Below are 15,019 nucleotides of genomic sequence, written 5' to 3' on the forward strand. Positions count from 1 at the left end.
TTCTTAAACTAAACATGGGGATTGAAGTTTCTCCATGTTTGGACCTTGGGAGGTAGATTACCAGTATACAACCCACCCCATTAACACTTTGGTGTGACTCTTTTGTAAGCAGAGCCTTTTGTTACTATACTAGCACACAGTCCTTTATTACCTGTACACTTGTAGTTTAGTTAGCTACCTAACAAGAACCAAACATGGAGTAGCTTCAGTTACACTGTTTGCTCTGTTTAGTATATAAATTATAAAAAAGGAAAACTAATAGGAAAGCAAATGTAAGAACAATGGGCTCCATTTGCTTCACTACAGGACTGTATAGTAAAACTGTAACATTTCTCAGAAAGACTAGACGAGACAGATATTTCCAGTTGATCAAACACATTCTGTGCAGAGTTGAAGCATCTGGAAGAAACTTTAGTCCAACTGTGCGAGTCAGAACACATGCAATCACACTCAGAATGCACATCCAGTGCCTGAAGTCAGTGAATAGGATTTCTATTTACAGGTGTCAGATCTGATTTCACATGAGCACAGTGGCTCCAACTGTACCCACGTGGAGAATGGAGAAGGCATGAAGCCTAATTGCATATTATCTAGAAAATAACAAATATAATAAAATATAATAAAATAACAAAGCCTTTTTATTATATGTTATCAACCTTCTTTATCAGGAGTATGTTTAGCTACTTTATATGGGGTTTGTTTGGAGGGTTGAACTTGATGGATTTTGGTCTTTTTTTTTTTTCAACCCAACTTAACTATGTAAATATCTATGCCGCTTATTCCCTGGGGATGCCCAAAACTCCAGCTGGAGTGAGTGCAACCTGAAAGGCTGGTAGGCTTAGATTTGTTGTGAATGACTGTTTAATGATATTTCTCCTAAATTTTTCTCCTAAAAATAGCAAAGACTCTTTAAAACGTGTTTTTTTACATCTGTAAACTTTGTTATGATTTAAGGAGGATGCATTGTAAAAAGAGGAGCCCAAATGTTTAACCAAAAAGTAGAGGATGGAGTTAGCAAATGATAATAACCACTGACATAAACTTGGGAATAAGAAAAACTAGAAAGGCAACAGGTATCCTTCTAAACCAAGACAGCACTTGCGTCTTATGAGAAATACACAGAGAAAGCAGATCAGTCCTGAAACCTCTTAGTATTCGTATCTCACCAGACATCAAGCCCATTATCATATTGTAAAGTCCGATCAATCTGCAGAATTACCTTTCAGCATATAAGTGATTGTGTCTGCTTATATGATTAATTATTAATTCATAGCTTTATTTCTTGATAGCATTCACATTACTTTTGATGCATAGCAGGAAAAGCTCAGGGGAACGACCATTAATGTAACTTACAATTACAGACTCTATGAAGGGATTCCCTGGCACCAGACATGTATCATACTGCATTCCTTTCTTAGGACAGCTGCATCCAGGAAGATTTTGGATGATCTTAGTAGCTCGGACATGCAGCACCCAGTCCTATACTGACCCTGCATTAGTCCCTGTTATAATCAAATGAAAGCAGTGCCACAGTTTCAGGCAAGAGTCAGGCAAATGCCATAAATCTGTCAGTGTCCTAAAGGAATCCTTACATATTAACACTACCAACCAATGTAGGTCTCTATAAAAATATATTGCATAAACAAGCTCATATGTAAACCCCTGCTTTATCTAAATAAACTTACTAGTGAATTACCAGTGTGTGAGCTTACAATTATATTATTATTATTATTGTTACTTTTTATACCTTATATTTCTAACCTATTCATATTATCATTCAAACCACTGTTTGGTTGCTAAGGTAAACATGACCCTAGCAACCAGATAGCTGCTGAAATGCCAAACTAAAAAGCTGAAGAACAAAAAGCTAAATATTGACTGAGAAAAACTGAAAAAAAAAAAACCACAAGCAATTACAAGCGTCTCAGATTGTACATTATAATAAAAGCACATTCGCTGTATATAGGGGTTAATACTCCTGCGCATGAGCACCGCTTGCAACATCTGGCCATTATCTAACTAAAATTTCTAACTGTTGCTGATATTCCCAACGCTACGTACGCCGAACGCCGAAGGGTTATTGGAACTAAAATGACGTATATGCGGAACTGTTTTGTTGTAGGAACCATGTTTTTTTGTTCCGGTTCCTTAGTCGGACACATTAAGATGTTGCACTGCTCAGTTTTATGATGTACACTGTATAGTGGTGTATGTAGTTCAGGTTTCAATACAGATTGTACATTGCTTTCCAAGCAACTTCCCTTCGAAGAGACATGCCTGGGATTGGGTATGGGCAGGAGTTTAGCTGAGAGCTGGCAGCGCTAAGTTGGCATTGGAATGGCGCTAAACGCATCGCTGGATGAGTTCCGCAGCAGCTGGATAAATGAGATCCATGGGGCTTCTACATCAGCGGAACGTTCGGGCACCCGAAAACGGAGGCGGTCGGGACAGTCGCCAGAGCCTGAAAAACAACATAATGAGGGTGAGGCCTGGCGATATCTCCCGGGCTCTCCCGAACGGAGCAGCGCAGAGGAACAGGGTAACCAGTACGTGGAACTGGCGGAGAGGCTGCTGGGAGACCAGGGCAGCGCTACAGAAAGCGCACAAAGGCCGAGCGCTGGGCCGGCGCAGGAAGAGAGAGCTCGGAGTCTGGTGGATCAGCTCATTGATGACCTTGTAAGTCAATAAAACACACAAGTGTAACATAGCTGTAAACCCCCAATGTATAACTTGTTATTCTATGCAACTTTGCAATATACATTAGAGGGCATATTTATTATAGTGTGGAAGACGACATCAACCAATCAGATTTTTGCTTTTGTATTCTAACGTGTAGGTGACTGTTCAAATCTTATTGCTGATTGGTTGCTAATGGCAGTGTCACCTGTGATGTGGCTTACACACTATAATAAATATGCCCTTAGAAGTTATTATTATTATTAACATTTATTTATAAAGCGCCAACATATTCCGCAGCGCTGTACAATAAGTGGGTTTCATACATTGGACAATACAGAGTAACATATAAAGCAATCAATAACCGATACAAGAGGTGAAGAGAGCCCTGCCCAAAAGAGCCCTGCCCAAAAGAGCTTACAATCTACAAATGCTACTGAAAGCAGCACCACCTGTCTGCACTGGTGGTTATGAACTATAGAAGAAATGCAGCAGAAGCCAGCTGATTGACAGACCTGCCAAGAAGCATGCATGACTGACAATGCTACATTGTTTTGAGAGACTGAGCCATCAGTCGGGACAAGTACTGCTGCAAATCACAATACCATTTACAAATAACTTAACCGTTCACCTTTATCTAATCTGTTATATACCCTACTTATTTAATTAAGTCTGAGAAACAATGTATCTAAGTGCAGGTGAAGCTTGTTAAGATTTCTGGGCTCTCTGCCAAAAGCTACATTTTAATTAGATTTGTATCTTTTATTAGCATTCAGTGCAGGAGATCTAAGGGAAATGAGGGACTTTTCAGTAGGAATCCGGGACTGCGGGTCCAGCTGGTATAAGAGGGACTGTCCCGCAGGACAGTTGGGAGGTATGCTCTATTGTTAAGTTTGAAAGCAGAGTTCAGTGTTCTTTCTAATTGGTGTAATGTAGGCCTTATGAGTAAAAATGTGTATCAGGAAGAGTGGGTGGGTCCAAGAAATGGAATGTATTAAATATGTGTGTACAGGTATCCAAAAAGCTCTGAATTACAGGAAGGGCATCTCCCATAGACTCCATTGTAATCAATTAACTCAAATGATTAGAACTGACTTTTTCTCTAATAATAAAACAGTACCGTGTACTTGATTCTAACTAATATATAATCCATTCTTATTGGAAGCAAAACAATCCTTTAGGGATTATTTAATTTAAATGTAGATAGATAGTAGATATAGAGTATGGAGATCCAAATTACTGAAACACCCCAGGTCCCGAGCATTCTGGATAACTGGTCCCATATCTGAAACAAATTTTTCTTTGTGCTGGATTCAAATTTTGGTTGGCATAGTCAAGTGGAGCTTTTCACAGTTGCACGTTCCTTTATTAATTTGTAATGTATTAGTATAACATCACTGCCACTTATAAAACACAAACCTTTTTAAACATTTTGTATATGAATAATGGGCATTATGTATTCCTTTACTATACGTGTTTTGCATTTAACCCCTCTTACAGCTGCAAGGAGCCCCACCTAGTGTCAAAATTGTGTTAAGTCAGGTAATCGTTATTTTAAATAGGAAAAAAAAAAAACATATATATATATATATATATATATATAAAATACTTTTTTAATGCTTCTGTTTAACAGATTTTTTTTCAGAAATGTTTTTTAGGAAATAAATAAGGGTGTAAAGTGTTTATAAAAGTATCAGATGTTGGAAATAGGTCCGGGATTCCATATAGACTCTGCTGCGGGTGCATTTATTGATCAAGTACATACACACACATGCATGCTTCCAGTCACATGGGTGGGTAATGCAATTTCTAGCCCTGCACATCCTAGATGTTTAATTGACAAAGGGCTAGTTTCTAATGCCAATGGGGATATCCTTTGATAATGAGGTCTCTACATGATCAGACAGTATTGAAAACCTAAGGGCTATGGGTATTCTGTAGGCACTTAGGACAGAGCATAGGAAAATGCCAAGTATTGGAACTGTTACTATAAAGTAGGTCTGGTGACTCAGGTGGAAGGAGGGCCAGAAGCGCACTTAGCTCTAACATACCAATGAATGGTTGCATGAACAACAAGAGTAATTGTAATTAAGCAGGAAAAGTATAATTTCTGCAGATATAAGAGCAAAAGCATTTGGTGAAAAACACAAGGTATAGCATGCCAGGGAACAATATTCAGTTTCTTATATGAATATTTGTGTGTGTCCCACAAATACCTTAGGTTACAGTCAGTATATAATGTATGTATCCCTTATCCGGAAACCAGTTATCCAGAAAGTTCTGAATTACGGAAAGGCCATCTCCCATAGACTCCATTATAAGAAAATAATTCAAATTTTTGTGATTTTTTTGTGAAAATGATTTCCTTTTTCTCTGTAATAATAACAGTACCTTGTACTTGATCCCAACTAAGATATAATTAATCCTTATTGAAGGTAAAACAAGCCTATTGGGTTTATATGATATTTAAATGATTTTTAGCAGGCTTAAGTTATGATCCAAATTACGGAAAGATCCCTTATCCGGAAAACCCCAGGTCCCGAGCATTCTGGATAACAGGTCCTATACCTGTGTAATTAAATAAAAAATACCGTTATTAGAACGTAATAATACTATAGATATAAAGATCTCATTTTATTGGCTAATCTTAGCTATTGCCTTCCAAGTTTTATTTCACAAAATATACTTAAATGTGACTTTCATGACAGCCACATCATTATATAGAATCTAAAATTAATATTTTAATGTTTGCCCGTGTGCGCTTAATTGGCCTGGCAGCATGAATGAGCCATTTAGCCAAACTCGGAAGCTATGAGTGAGGAGGCTTTCTAGTCGCCAAGTCTACAGGCTTTGATTACATAAATTAAGCAGTTAATTTGAGCTCAGTCCCATTTGCTTTCTTAAATGGATAGCAAACGTCTGTGCTGGGCTCAGCCTGCATGAGGAGCTTGCTTGCTGTGTTTAAATATCAGCTTATCACCTCCACCTCTCCCCCCCCTCAAAAACAACCCCACTACCACTGCCAAGCCATTTCCTCATTTCATGCTAATTTATGTGTCTGTGGTCGACCAGCCCTTTGTTTCAAACTAATCACAACCCATAAGGGCAACAGAGGAAATGGTGAGACGGCAGTGTACCAAATTGGTAACACTACAAATGTTCCCAGAAGCTGCCAGCTCCTTTTCTCTTGTCCCAGATCTGGAAGTTTTAGTAACATTTAAAATCAGATTATTATTATTAATATTTGTATTCCATATAATGACTTATATTTTACTAGTAAATATACAGTTTGTGTCTTTTGGACCTGTCTGAATATCATAAACAGGAGATTGATGTCATTACTAACTCTAATATCTATCTCTAACTTCTACCAAACAACTTTGGTATGAAAAAAATATTTATTGTGTTTTCACAGGCACAGTTCTTAAATATTTTAAGTACTTGCCCTTTATCACCATTGATTGGGCACATACCTTTAAATATACAATAACATCTTTTCAGTTGAAGTGTAGTCGAGGCTGTGGGATGCACTACCTAAAAATGAAAAAACTTTAAATTAACTTTTATTATGTTGTAGTGAGTGCTATTCTGAGACAATTTGCAATTGCAAGTGTTTTTGCTGCCATGGTCAGTGACCCTCTTTTGAAAGCTGGAAAGAGGCAGAAGAGGAAAGCTAATAATTCAAAAAGATTTTTTAAAAATGAATGCCAGTTTAAAAAAGTTGCTAAGAAGTGGCAATTCTATAACATACTGAAAGTTAGTGAATCACCTCTTTAATTAAAGGTAAAGCTGTGAGAGTGAGCAGCCAAGTGGCACCTGAAGGTTTTATAACTATTTGCAAACTTTTTTGGTTCCCCTATAATTTGTGTTTGAACATATTTAATTAAGGGAGCTTATAATTCAGTAGGAGACTGTGTGTTATTTCTTATAAACAGGTTTGTGTTTATCTTCACATTGCTCATTATGAATATGTGGAGGCTTGTCCAGCCGAAAAACATTACAAAGAACTTGTACAGTGCAGCCCATAAGTCTGTCTGGATATAAAAAGAAGTTAAATGCTATATTTAATATTTCAAATCTGTAAAAACGTTTTTTTCTTGTGATTAAACGTAGGTGTCAGTGGTGAGCAGAGCCTAGCAACAAAATTCTAAAAGGGCTCTATTGCAAATGTGAGAAAGACATGACATAAGAATATTGTAGTAATCTATAGGGTTGAGAGAAAGGGCTTGCGTTTCTGTTGGCAGGGAAATGTCTGTATTAATAAAATGACTATCCTCCAATAAGCTTTCTTTTTTGCTACTAGCATGATGCAGTCACTACAACAGTTATGCCCATAGTCAGCATTCTATAAATCCAGTCTCCTGTTTTAACGTTTAGTGTCACTTTTTCATAATGTCCCTGCCTTCCTAATGTATATTGTTTTTTTGTTAAATAATGCTTATCAACATTTTATGTATATGGATACCCTGCGGCTGAATTCATTTACTACCATACAACAGAGATTCTTAACCTGTGGGTTAGTAACCAGAAAGAGTCCCCCACTTCCTGTAGGGAAGGAAATTAGTATTTGAAGTAGATTCTGATTTAAATATTGGGTCAAAAAGGTGATTCCAATTCTTAATTTGGGTCTTTTGAAAAAGGTTTAAATTCCTTCCTTATATGAATGAAGATACCCCTTACAATATGATTCCATCATAGGTGTGATCAGTAAATATATTACTTTGTGACTGGTTTATACATGTGATTATTATGTGTGCAGTTTTAGTGGGCTTTAATCCCCAGTGTCTCTTGAGAACTAGCCAAAACATTAGGCATTTTACTTTCTTCTTTAGAAATTAGCCTCAATTATAATCAGCATCATTTATTAATTCATATAGGGACAGCAAGTTACGCAGTGCTTTACATTACTTTATAACTGGCAGGAAGTTTATAACTTCAGTTTGCCTATTACAGTTGATTGGTAGCTGATCTCTTCCATTTTCTTTCAGAATGACATCAATGAGATCCCATTTTTTGACATACAACTTCCGTATGAAATCGCTTTGCAGATATTCAAATACTTGGATAGAAAAGAACTTGGAAGATGTGCACAGGTATGTTGTTGTCTGAATTCAACAGTACTTGTGTTACTGCTGATTTTATTTTTTAATCCATGTTGTATCCATTTCTATATGCTTGTGTGTGCATGTGTGTTTCTTAGAACAGTCTTTGCCACCCAGAATATCATTTAGTCAAGTGACTAAATCACATAATTTTTAGTTCAAGTGTCCGAGAAGCTTCTACAGGATAAGCTTGATCGTAATTAGCACAGAAGTCTTAAAGTTATTCTGTCTCAGAAAAACTTTTTTTTTTTTATATAAAATCCACTAGTTAGTAGTGGTGCTTCAGCCCAATCCTGCTTTGAAATTCATTTTTTTTTAAAGAGAAAACTGATTTTTTTTATATTTGATTTCAAAATGTGAGGATTTGTTTCCAAGGTGCCCTTAGCCATGTGCCTTTTGCTCTAATAAACTTCAGTCACTCTTTTTAGGGCTCTGGCACACGGGGAGATTAGTCGCCCGCGAACAGGGAGTTTTGTGTGCCAGAGCCCTTACTGATGTGCTGCAGGTTGGAGTGATATCACCCCCCACCCTTATCCCCCCAGCAGCCAATCAGCAGAACAATGGTGTGTTGTCACAAATGGGAAACAAGATAACAACTATCTGATGCCTGCCTTGCTAAGAACACTCCCATGCCCCGCCTAGTGGTAAATATGAGAATAGTATTCAATAGTTAAACTCCCAAGTTCAGATATGACTCTTCCAGTTACACTGAGTAGGAGAAACAATAGGTTATCTGAAAGCAGTTGCATTGTGAAGCACAGGATCAGGCACAATGCCCTCGGATGGCTGCCTACACACCAGTATTACAACTAAAGTATACATTTTAAATTGTAGAAATAATGTTATAAATGGTAGCATGAATTATTTGCAATGAACACAGTGTAATTTAGTAATAAATTCTACACCATAGAAATCATGACAGAATCCCTTTAAGCATTTTGACTATTAAGCTATAATAATGTATATCAGGCCCTTTAATAAAACTTATCAATATGCCTAAGAGCTTGCAATGACAATATAGGTAAGTAATAATGTTGGCCAAGTAAATGCTCTATACCACATTCTCTTTGTTTAACCTTTGTTACTTATTTCTGTGTGTATGGCTGCCCCTACACCATTCCTGACAAAATTAACAAGAAAAAATTACAGAAAATATATAGAATAGTGTATATTAATAGTAATGCGCAATCAGACTTAAACTATAACCACCAGGTGCATCAAATGAGGGGAACTTTACCACTACCATAAAAGTGTAATGTGTAATGCTCACCATTTTCATACTTTTGCACTAAAAATTATATATGACAGAGCTGCTACCACTAGGAATTTAAGTATTTCTGCTTGCTCTAAAATAATGCATGAAGTCACAAGCTGAATGTTTTCTCTTAAGGCATTCTTTCTTAGTGGCATTAATGTAAATCACTAGTGGGAAAACATGTGCATTGCCTGTGTTTCATGTAGTATCCCAAAGTTGCCTCATTGGTGGCAAAGCAAATTCAGAAGATTAGTTGTTCATGGTAGAGCAGATTTACCAGAGGCAACTAATCTCATGTGCCATAGCCTTTTAGACAGTGGCGTGTTTGCAAGTCAGGATAGCAGTGTCTTTAGATTGTGTAGTGTAAGGCCCACTTAAATTATCCTAACTCTATCTCTGGTGTCAGACATGGTGCTTCTTAGCCCAGTACATTTCAGCCAGTTGGAAAGCTCAGCAAACTGCTCTCATAAGGGTAATGGCACACAAGGAGACACTGCAGGGGAGTAATCTCCTGTGAATTCTTTATCACTGCTTGGAAAACATAAGCAGCACTTCGTTTTTCTGAAGTCGCTATAAGCTTGATCGAGAGGAAATGCTGGCAATATAGTGATTCTCCAGTGGGAAGGCATATGCGGTGCTTCCAAAGTCACCTGAAGTATTCTGCAGGAGGAAACCTCACAACTTCAGTAAACAAAGTGATGTGTATGCCTTCCCACTGACGATTTACTTTATTGCCTGTGGGATGGCATTTCAGGGAGATTAGTCACCTGCAATAGCCGGGCAGCTAATCTACATGTGTGCCAGTTCCCTAAGGGCAGTGGCACATGGGGAGATTAGTTGCCCGTGATAAATCTTCGATATTGCGGGTGACTAATCTCCCTGAAATGCCATCCCACCAGCAAGAATGTAATTTGCCGATGGGATGGCATACATGTTGCTTCAGTTTCCTGGAGTCACCCGAAGTTGCCTCTCAAAGGAGCCAAACAATCGGATTACATTTGTGGTTATGGGGCAGTCTGTTCGGGGACCGCATCAACGAGCCGATGCGGTCCCCGATCCGACCGGATTTTCTAACCTGGCCGATCGAGATCTGGCCAATTTCAGACCAGATATCGGTCGGCCAGGCAGCTCTGTTCGGCCCATACACGGGCCGATTAGCTGCCGAAACGGTCCAAGGGACCGATATCAGCAGCTATAGTCAGCCCGTGTATGGGGACCTTAAGAGCAGCGTTTTTCAACCACTGTTGCCTGGTGTGCCGTAGGCAGGGCACCAATGTACTAGGGGGGCACTGCTCTTGGCACCAATGTACTAGGGGGGCAATGATGCTGGGCACCAATGTACTAGGGGGGCACTGCTCTTGGCACCAATGTACTAGGGGGCACTGCTGCTGGGCACCAATGTACTAGGGGGGCACTGCTGCTGGGCACAGAGTTAAATTTTTTAACATTTTCTAATTGTGGTGTGCCTCGTGATTTTTTTCATGAAACAAGTGTGCCTTTGCCCAAAAAAGGTTGAAAAACACTGCTTAAGAGTACAAGGTAAATGCTGTTTAGCACATTTAGCACAAATCTAAGGCAATAGCAAAGTCACTTTTTACATCAAACTAAATATACAGGAAAAGGATCTGTTGTTTAGAAAGGTTGGGACTTGTTTTTGTACTCTTGACAGCCATTCCAAAACACAGAAAGTATGCTGGATTGGTTAAAGTGAGTAACCAGGTAGGACTGTATAAGACTACACTGGACTGAATAAGCCCCTACGCAGGCACCAGCCTTTCCCTGTGCCTGCAATGTCCTGGGTGCAGGCACACAAAGTGTTTTTTTTCCTGAAATGCATTTAGGAGCCGAAATCCACTCAGTGTGCCTGCACCTGGGTCCATGCAATAGCTCTGGTCGCAGGCACCGGGAAAGGCTGGTTTTATCTGCAGGCCAAGAATCAGCCCCATGTAGCATTAGCCTAAAGGAACAATGAATCTGGCAAGATGGAAGACTGCACTGATCTCCACTGAAATGTATTGTACCATGTTTGTTTGTATCTATATAAATAATAATTGCTTCCATATTATTGGTTGCTTAGTCAATATGGTTAAGGTTTTTTTTTTTTTTTTTTACTTTTTTAAATGATTTGGGTTTTTTTGTGATTGTTAAGAAGCTGATTGTGTTATTGTGTTGTATTTTACCAAGTTGCAAATGAAAGAATTCAATCTGTGCACTTTTTTTTTGGTAGGATATTTTGATTAAAAACAGATAAGAACCTCCTAATGTCATTCTTATTTTTATATTCTATTTTTTTGTGTTTTTTTTTTTTGTGCACTGAGAGTAGACAGCGCTTCTGTTCAGCTGAATGCCCCGCTGCTTTTTAAGTGTTTACTACAAGAGCTTTCAGATAAACTGGGCCTTGGGAGCCCAGAAGGACTGGGCCAGTTTTAAGGAGTTGGCATCATAAACTGTACCAGTGGCCTTGGAGGGGACCTGCTTGTTAGCTTAGCTCTCGCCAAATTTTCCTCTCTGAAAACAGCAAAGCGGAGAGATGGCAGGGATTCTTTTCAGGCTTAATCACACTTCAGTCCTCACACCCAGCAAAGTTGCATCCATTTCTCTTTTTCTCAGTTCCTTTCTTCTTTTCCTCCCCTGTGCACTTGTGGCATTGCTTTGCTGCTAATTCTGAAGCTAGTATGCTTAAAGGAACCAATATCGGCATATATTTCTTGGGTTAAGGTGCACAAATAAGTATGACACTTTCCTCTAGGCAAAGGAAACCTACCGAGATGGAAAAATCATGAACTGCTATAATTTAATGAGTGTTCCCACACCATCTGTCTATATTTAATAACTGTAAATGTTTTGAATATTTTTTTTCCCATTTATAATTTATATCACCTTCATAACTAACCAAGGCATTTCTCCCATGGAATCTTGTTTACAAATTTGTTGGTTCTATAGAATACAATTAATTTGCTGTCAGTACTACCTGCATTCTAACATGCTAAGAAAAGCCAATCGTTATTTTCAGACTGCCTCTCTTATATCTACCAGATAAACTTATTCTATTGTGGTGACTAAAGTTGGTCATACATTGAAATATTCGCTTGTTTGGTAAGGTCACCAAACAAGTGGATCTTTCCCCAATTTGCCCACCTTGAGGAGAGCGATATCAGGCTGATTTCATTGTTGATTTCATTGTTTGGCAGATTACAGTGACCACAATACAGGCCGTCAAGCTGATGTGGTTCTATCCCCAGTGGGATTTTTTTTTTTTTTTTTTTTATAAATTTTATTAATTTTAACAAAGTTGAATTTACAGCATACGAAGTTGAATAGAGAAAGTATATGCATATAATGTATCAAAACTCAATAGCACCCAGTGGGATTTTTATACCTGCCTGATAGATATCTGGACAATTTTCAGCAAGATATCTGTTTGGAGGTTTAAAAATTCCATCGGGCAAGGAACACATTTGCAAGTTGATATGGTCCTTTCTCAAAGGGCCTTCATAAGCATCTGTTATGATCCAGGCATTGGCCTGAAGGCCAGATCAGCCCTATTTGGTCCAACCTGTAAATAAGGATTACCTTATATAACCTATTTTATATTGGGTTTGTTAAAGTTTAATACTGTCTCCTGCTGGTCTTCTTCAAGAGAATAGTAGAGCAAGAGATTATTAGCATGGATCAAACTAAACAGATTTTGTACAGTGCCAAACTGTTGCCTTGTTTATGGTCTGAGAGCCACTGTGTAAAGGTGGCCACACACATGGCGATTTTTGATCTCTCGTGCGACCAGCGCAAAGATCGTTCCCACCCTCCACAGATGTTCAGGGCTGAATCGTCTGATATGGAGGTAGAAACAATAGGATTTCTACCTCCTTCTGCCGATTCAGCCCTGAAGGTAGATTTTGCTCAGGTGCCTTCAATGGCACCTGATCAAAATCTTTTAACCCGCCTGATCGGCGAGTCAACCGATATCCGCAGCCTTCTGTGATATTGGTCGCCTTGCCAAGTTGCCATACATGCACCGAATATCGTACGAAACCTCATCGGTGCGTGTGTGGCTAGCTTTAATGACCTTTCTGACTGCCTGGGTTAAGGTCCCCATACATGGGCTGATCCTAGCTGCCGAGATCAGTCCCTTAGACCGATTCGGTAGCTAATTGGCTCGTGTATGGGGACTACCGACGGGCCTGCCCAACCGATATCTGGGCTGAAATCGGCCAGATCTCGATCGGTCAGGTTAAAAAAAATCTAGTCGGATTGGGGGCCGCATCGGCTTGTTGATACGGTCCCCGGACCGACTTTGCCTATAATTCGATTGTTTGGCCCCATTCACTAACCTTTTAGTTCATTCCCTCTCCCAGCGTTAAGGGGCCATATAGCTCTGTGTATACATTTTGTTCAACTGGAGCAAAACAAATAGGACTTCTATTAAGGAATGTATTCTGCCTGATAGAATACAATATCTCTTCTGTAATTAAGAGAGTTGGCTTAAAATCTAAGCACAAGCCCTTGCCATTTCCTAGATTCAACACATGTCTCTGGCTTATAAGCAGGTGTTTAATATACAATAGCTTAACTGGGAAGGGTATTTCTTCCAAAATTAGTGAAAGAAATAAGACACTTTTCTTTTCATTGTTTTAATTAAAAAATATGTTTAACCCAATTCCTATTTGTTGACGTTGCGTTACGCAGTACTGCATTGAACAAGGTCATTTGTGTTCAGTCCTAACATCTGCACCTGATCTATAACCTATAAGGTCCAATTAGCAAGTAGAAGTTACTGGTAACCTGTCCAAAAGCAAACATTTGATTAGTTGTTATGATTTACTATACCTGATGTAAAGTTTGTCCTGTTTAACTGTAGCAATTATTGCTGAAAGCGGCGGTGGGAATATTAGCGCCAGAGCAACACAATAAAAACAGTTGAACAGACAATAAGCTATGTTTAAATTCTTTGTAGCACTTTCTAAGCCACAGGTATGCAATTTATATTTTTTAATTTGTAGTGCCCAATGCTGATATGAATGGCAGAAAAATAAATGCTGAATGAACCTCTACTAATTGGTGGTTTCTGTATACAGAACATTAACACTCACCAACGGCTTTTGTTATTTAGCATTCTTCTACCTAATGGTTGTTAAAGTAAGCTTTTAGGATTAAATTAGTTTATGTCTGAAAGGAAAGAAGAAAAATAAAATCTGTGGCTGTTGTGTTTAATGAAGCCTCGTCTGAACCCAAAACTTCTCAGTGCTGCTAAAGCTGACAGCTTGCCAAGGGCTTTTTTTCCTACACTATACAAACTAAGTCTCAGTGGTGCCATGGGCTGAAATGCTGGAGAGGTTTTTATTAGAGGTTTCATACAGCTGAGCCTCATTCTGTAAGGCTGTTACTGGGCATCTCGCTGCCAATTCTTGTGCATTAAGTTATAACCAAGACACATCAGGGTTTTGCTGGTTAACTGTTTTCTTTCATCTTCTCGGAAAGATTAGGTAATGGTTATCAAGCCTTGTTCCCCTAGAGATTAATTCTCTTAATTGAAAATCCATGCAAGATATGAGAGCTACAATTATGTTTATTTCTTGCCTGTAAATAGCCATTTGCTGTAATGGCGAGCCAAACTATAAGTGCTAAACTTTGTATATACATAGCGTTACTTAATACCTAATAAAGATATTAATGTACAAAATTGAATTTTTACTACTGTCAAACTGTATTGCTTGTTTGCTATGGTTAAATGTCCCCATACACGGGCTGATAGTAGCTGCCGATATCAGTCCCTTGGACAGATTCGGCAGCTAATCGGCCCGTGTATGAGCACTTCCGACGGGCCTGCCCGACCGATATCTGGCCTGAAATTGGCCGGATCTCGATCGGACAGGTTAGAAAATCTAGTCGGATCGGGGACCGCATTGGCTCGTTGATGCAGTCCCCGGACTGACTTCTCCTATGCCCATCGTTGTAATCCGATCGTTTGGCCCCAGGGCCGTAGGTG

The 15,019-nt window shown here is 38.9% G+C and overlaps 1 protein-coding gene across 2 annotated transcripts in view; it reads left to right on the forward strand.

Annotated features, from left to right (window-relative positions):
- The first annotated feature begins 2,110 nt into the window (after nucleotides 1-2,110).
- fbxw8 (F-box and WD repeat domain containing 8) overlaps nucleotides 2,111-15,019 on the forward strand; it is a 53,808-nt gene continuing 40,899 nt past the window's right edge. Inside the window, exons 1-2 of one of the 2 annotated variants that reach the window (XM_018090604.2) lie at nucleotides 2,111-2,676; nucleotides 7,665-7,769. In XM_018090604.2, coding sequence (XP_017946093.1) covers nucleotides 2,338-2,676; nucleotides 7,665-7,769 — 444 coding nt within the window. In that variant the 5' untranslated portion in view covers nucleotides 2,111-2,337. The remainder of the gene's footprint in view (nucleotides 2,677-7,664; nucleotides 7,770-15,019) is intronic. The other variant, XM_002938088.5, reaches the window with a different exon arrangement.

The sequence above is a fragment of the Xenopus tropicalis genome, chromosome 1 (assembly GCF_000004195.4).
Source record: "Xenopus tropicalis strain Nigerian chromosome 1, UCB_Xtro_10.0, whole genome shotgun sequence".
In the NCBI taxonomy this organism is placed as follows: domain Eukaryota; kingdom Metazoa; phylum Chordata; class Amphibia; order Anura; family Pipidae; genus Xenopus; species Xenopus tropicalis.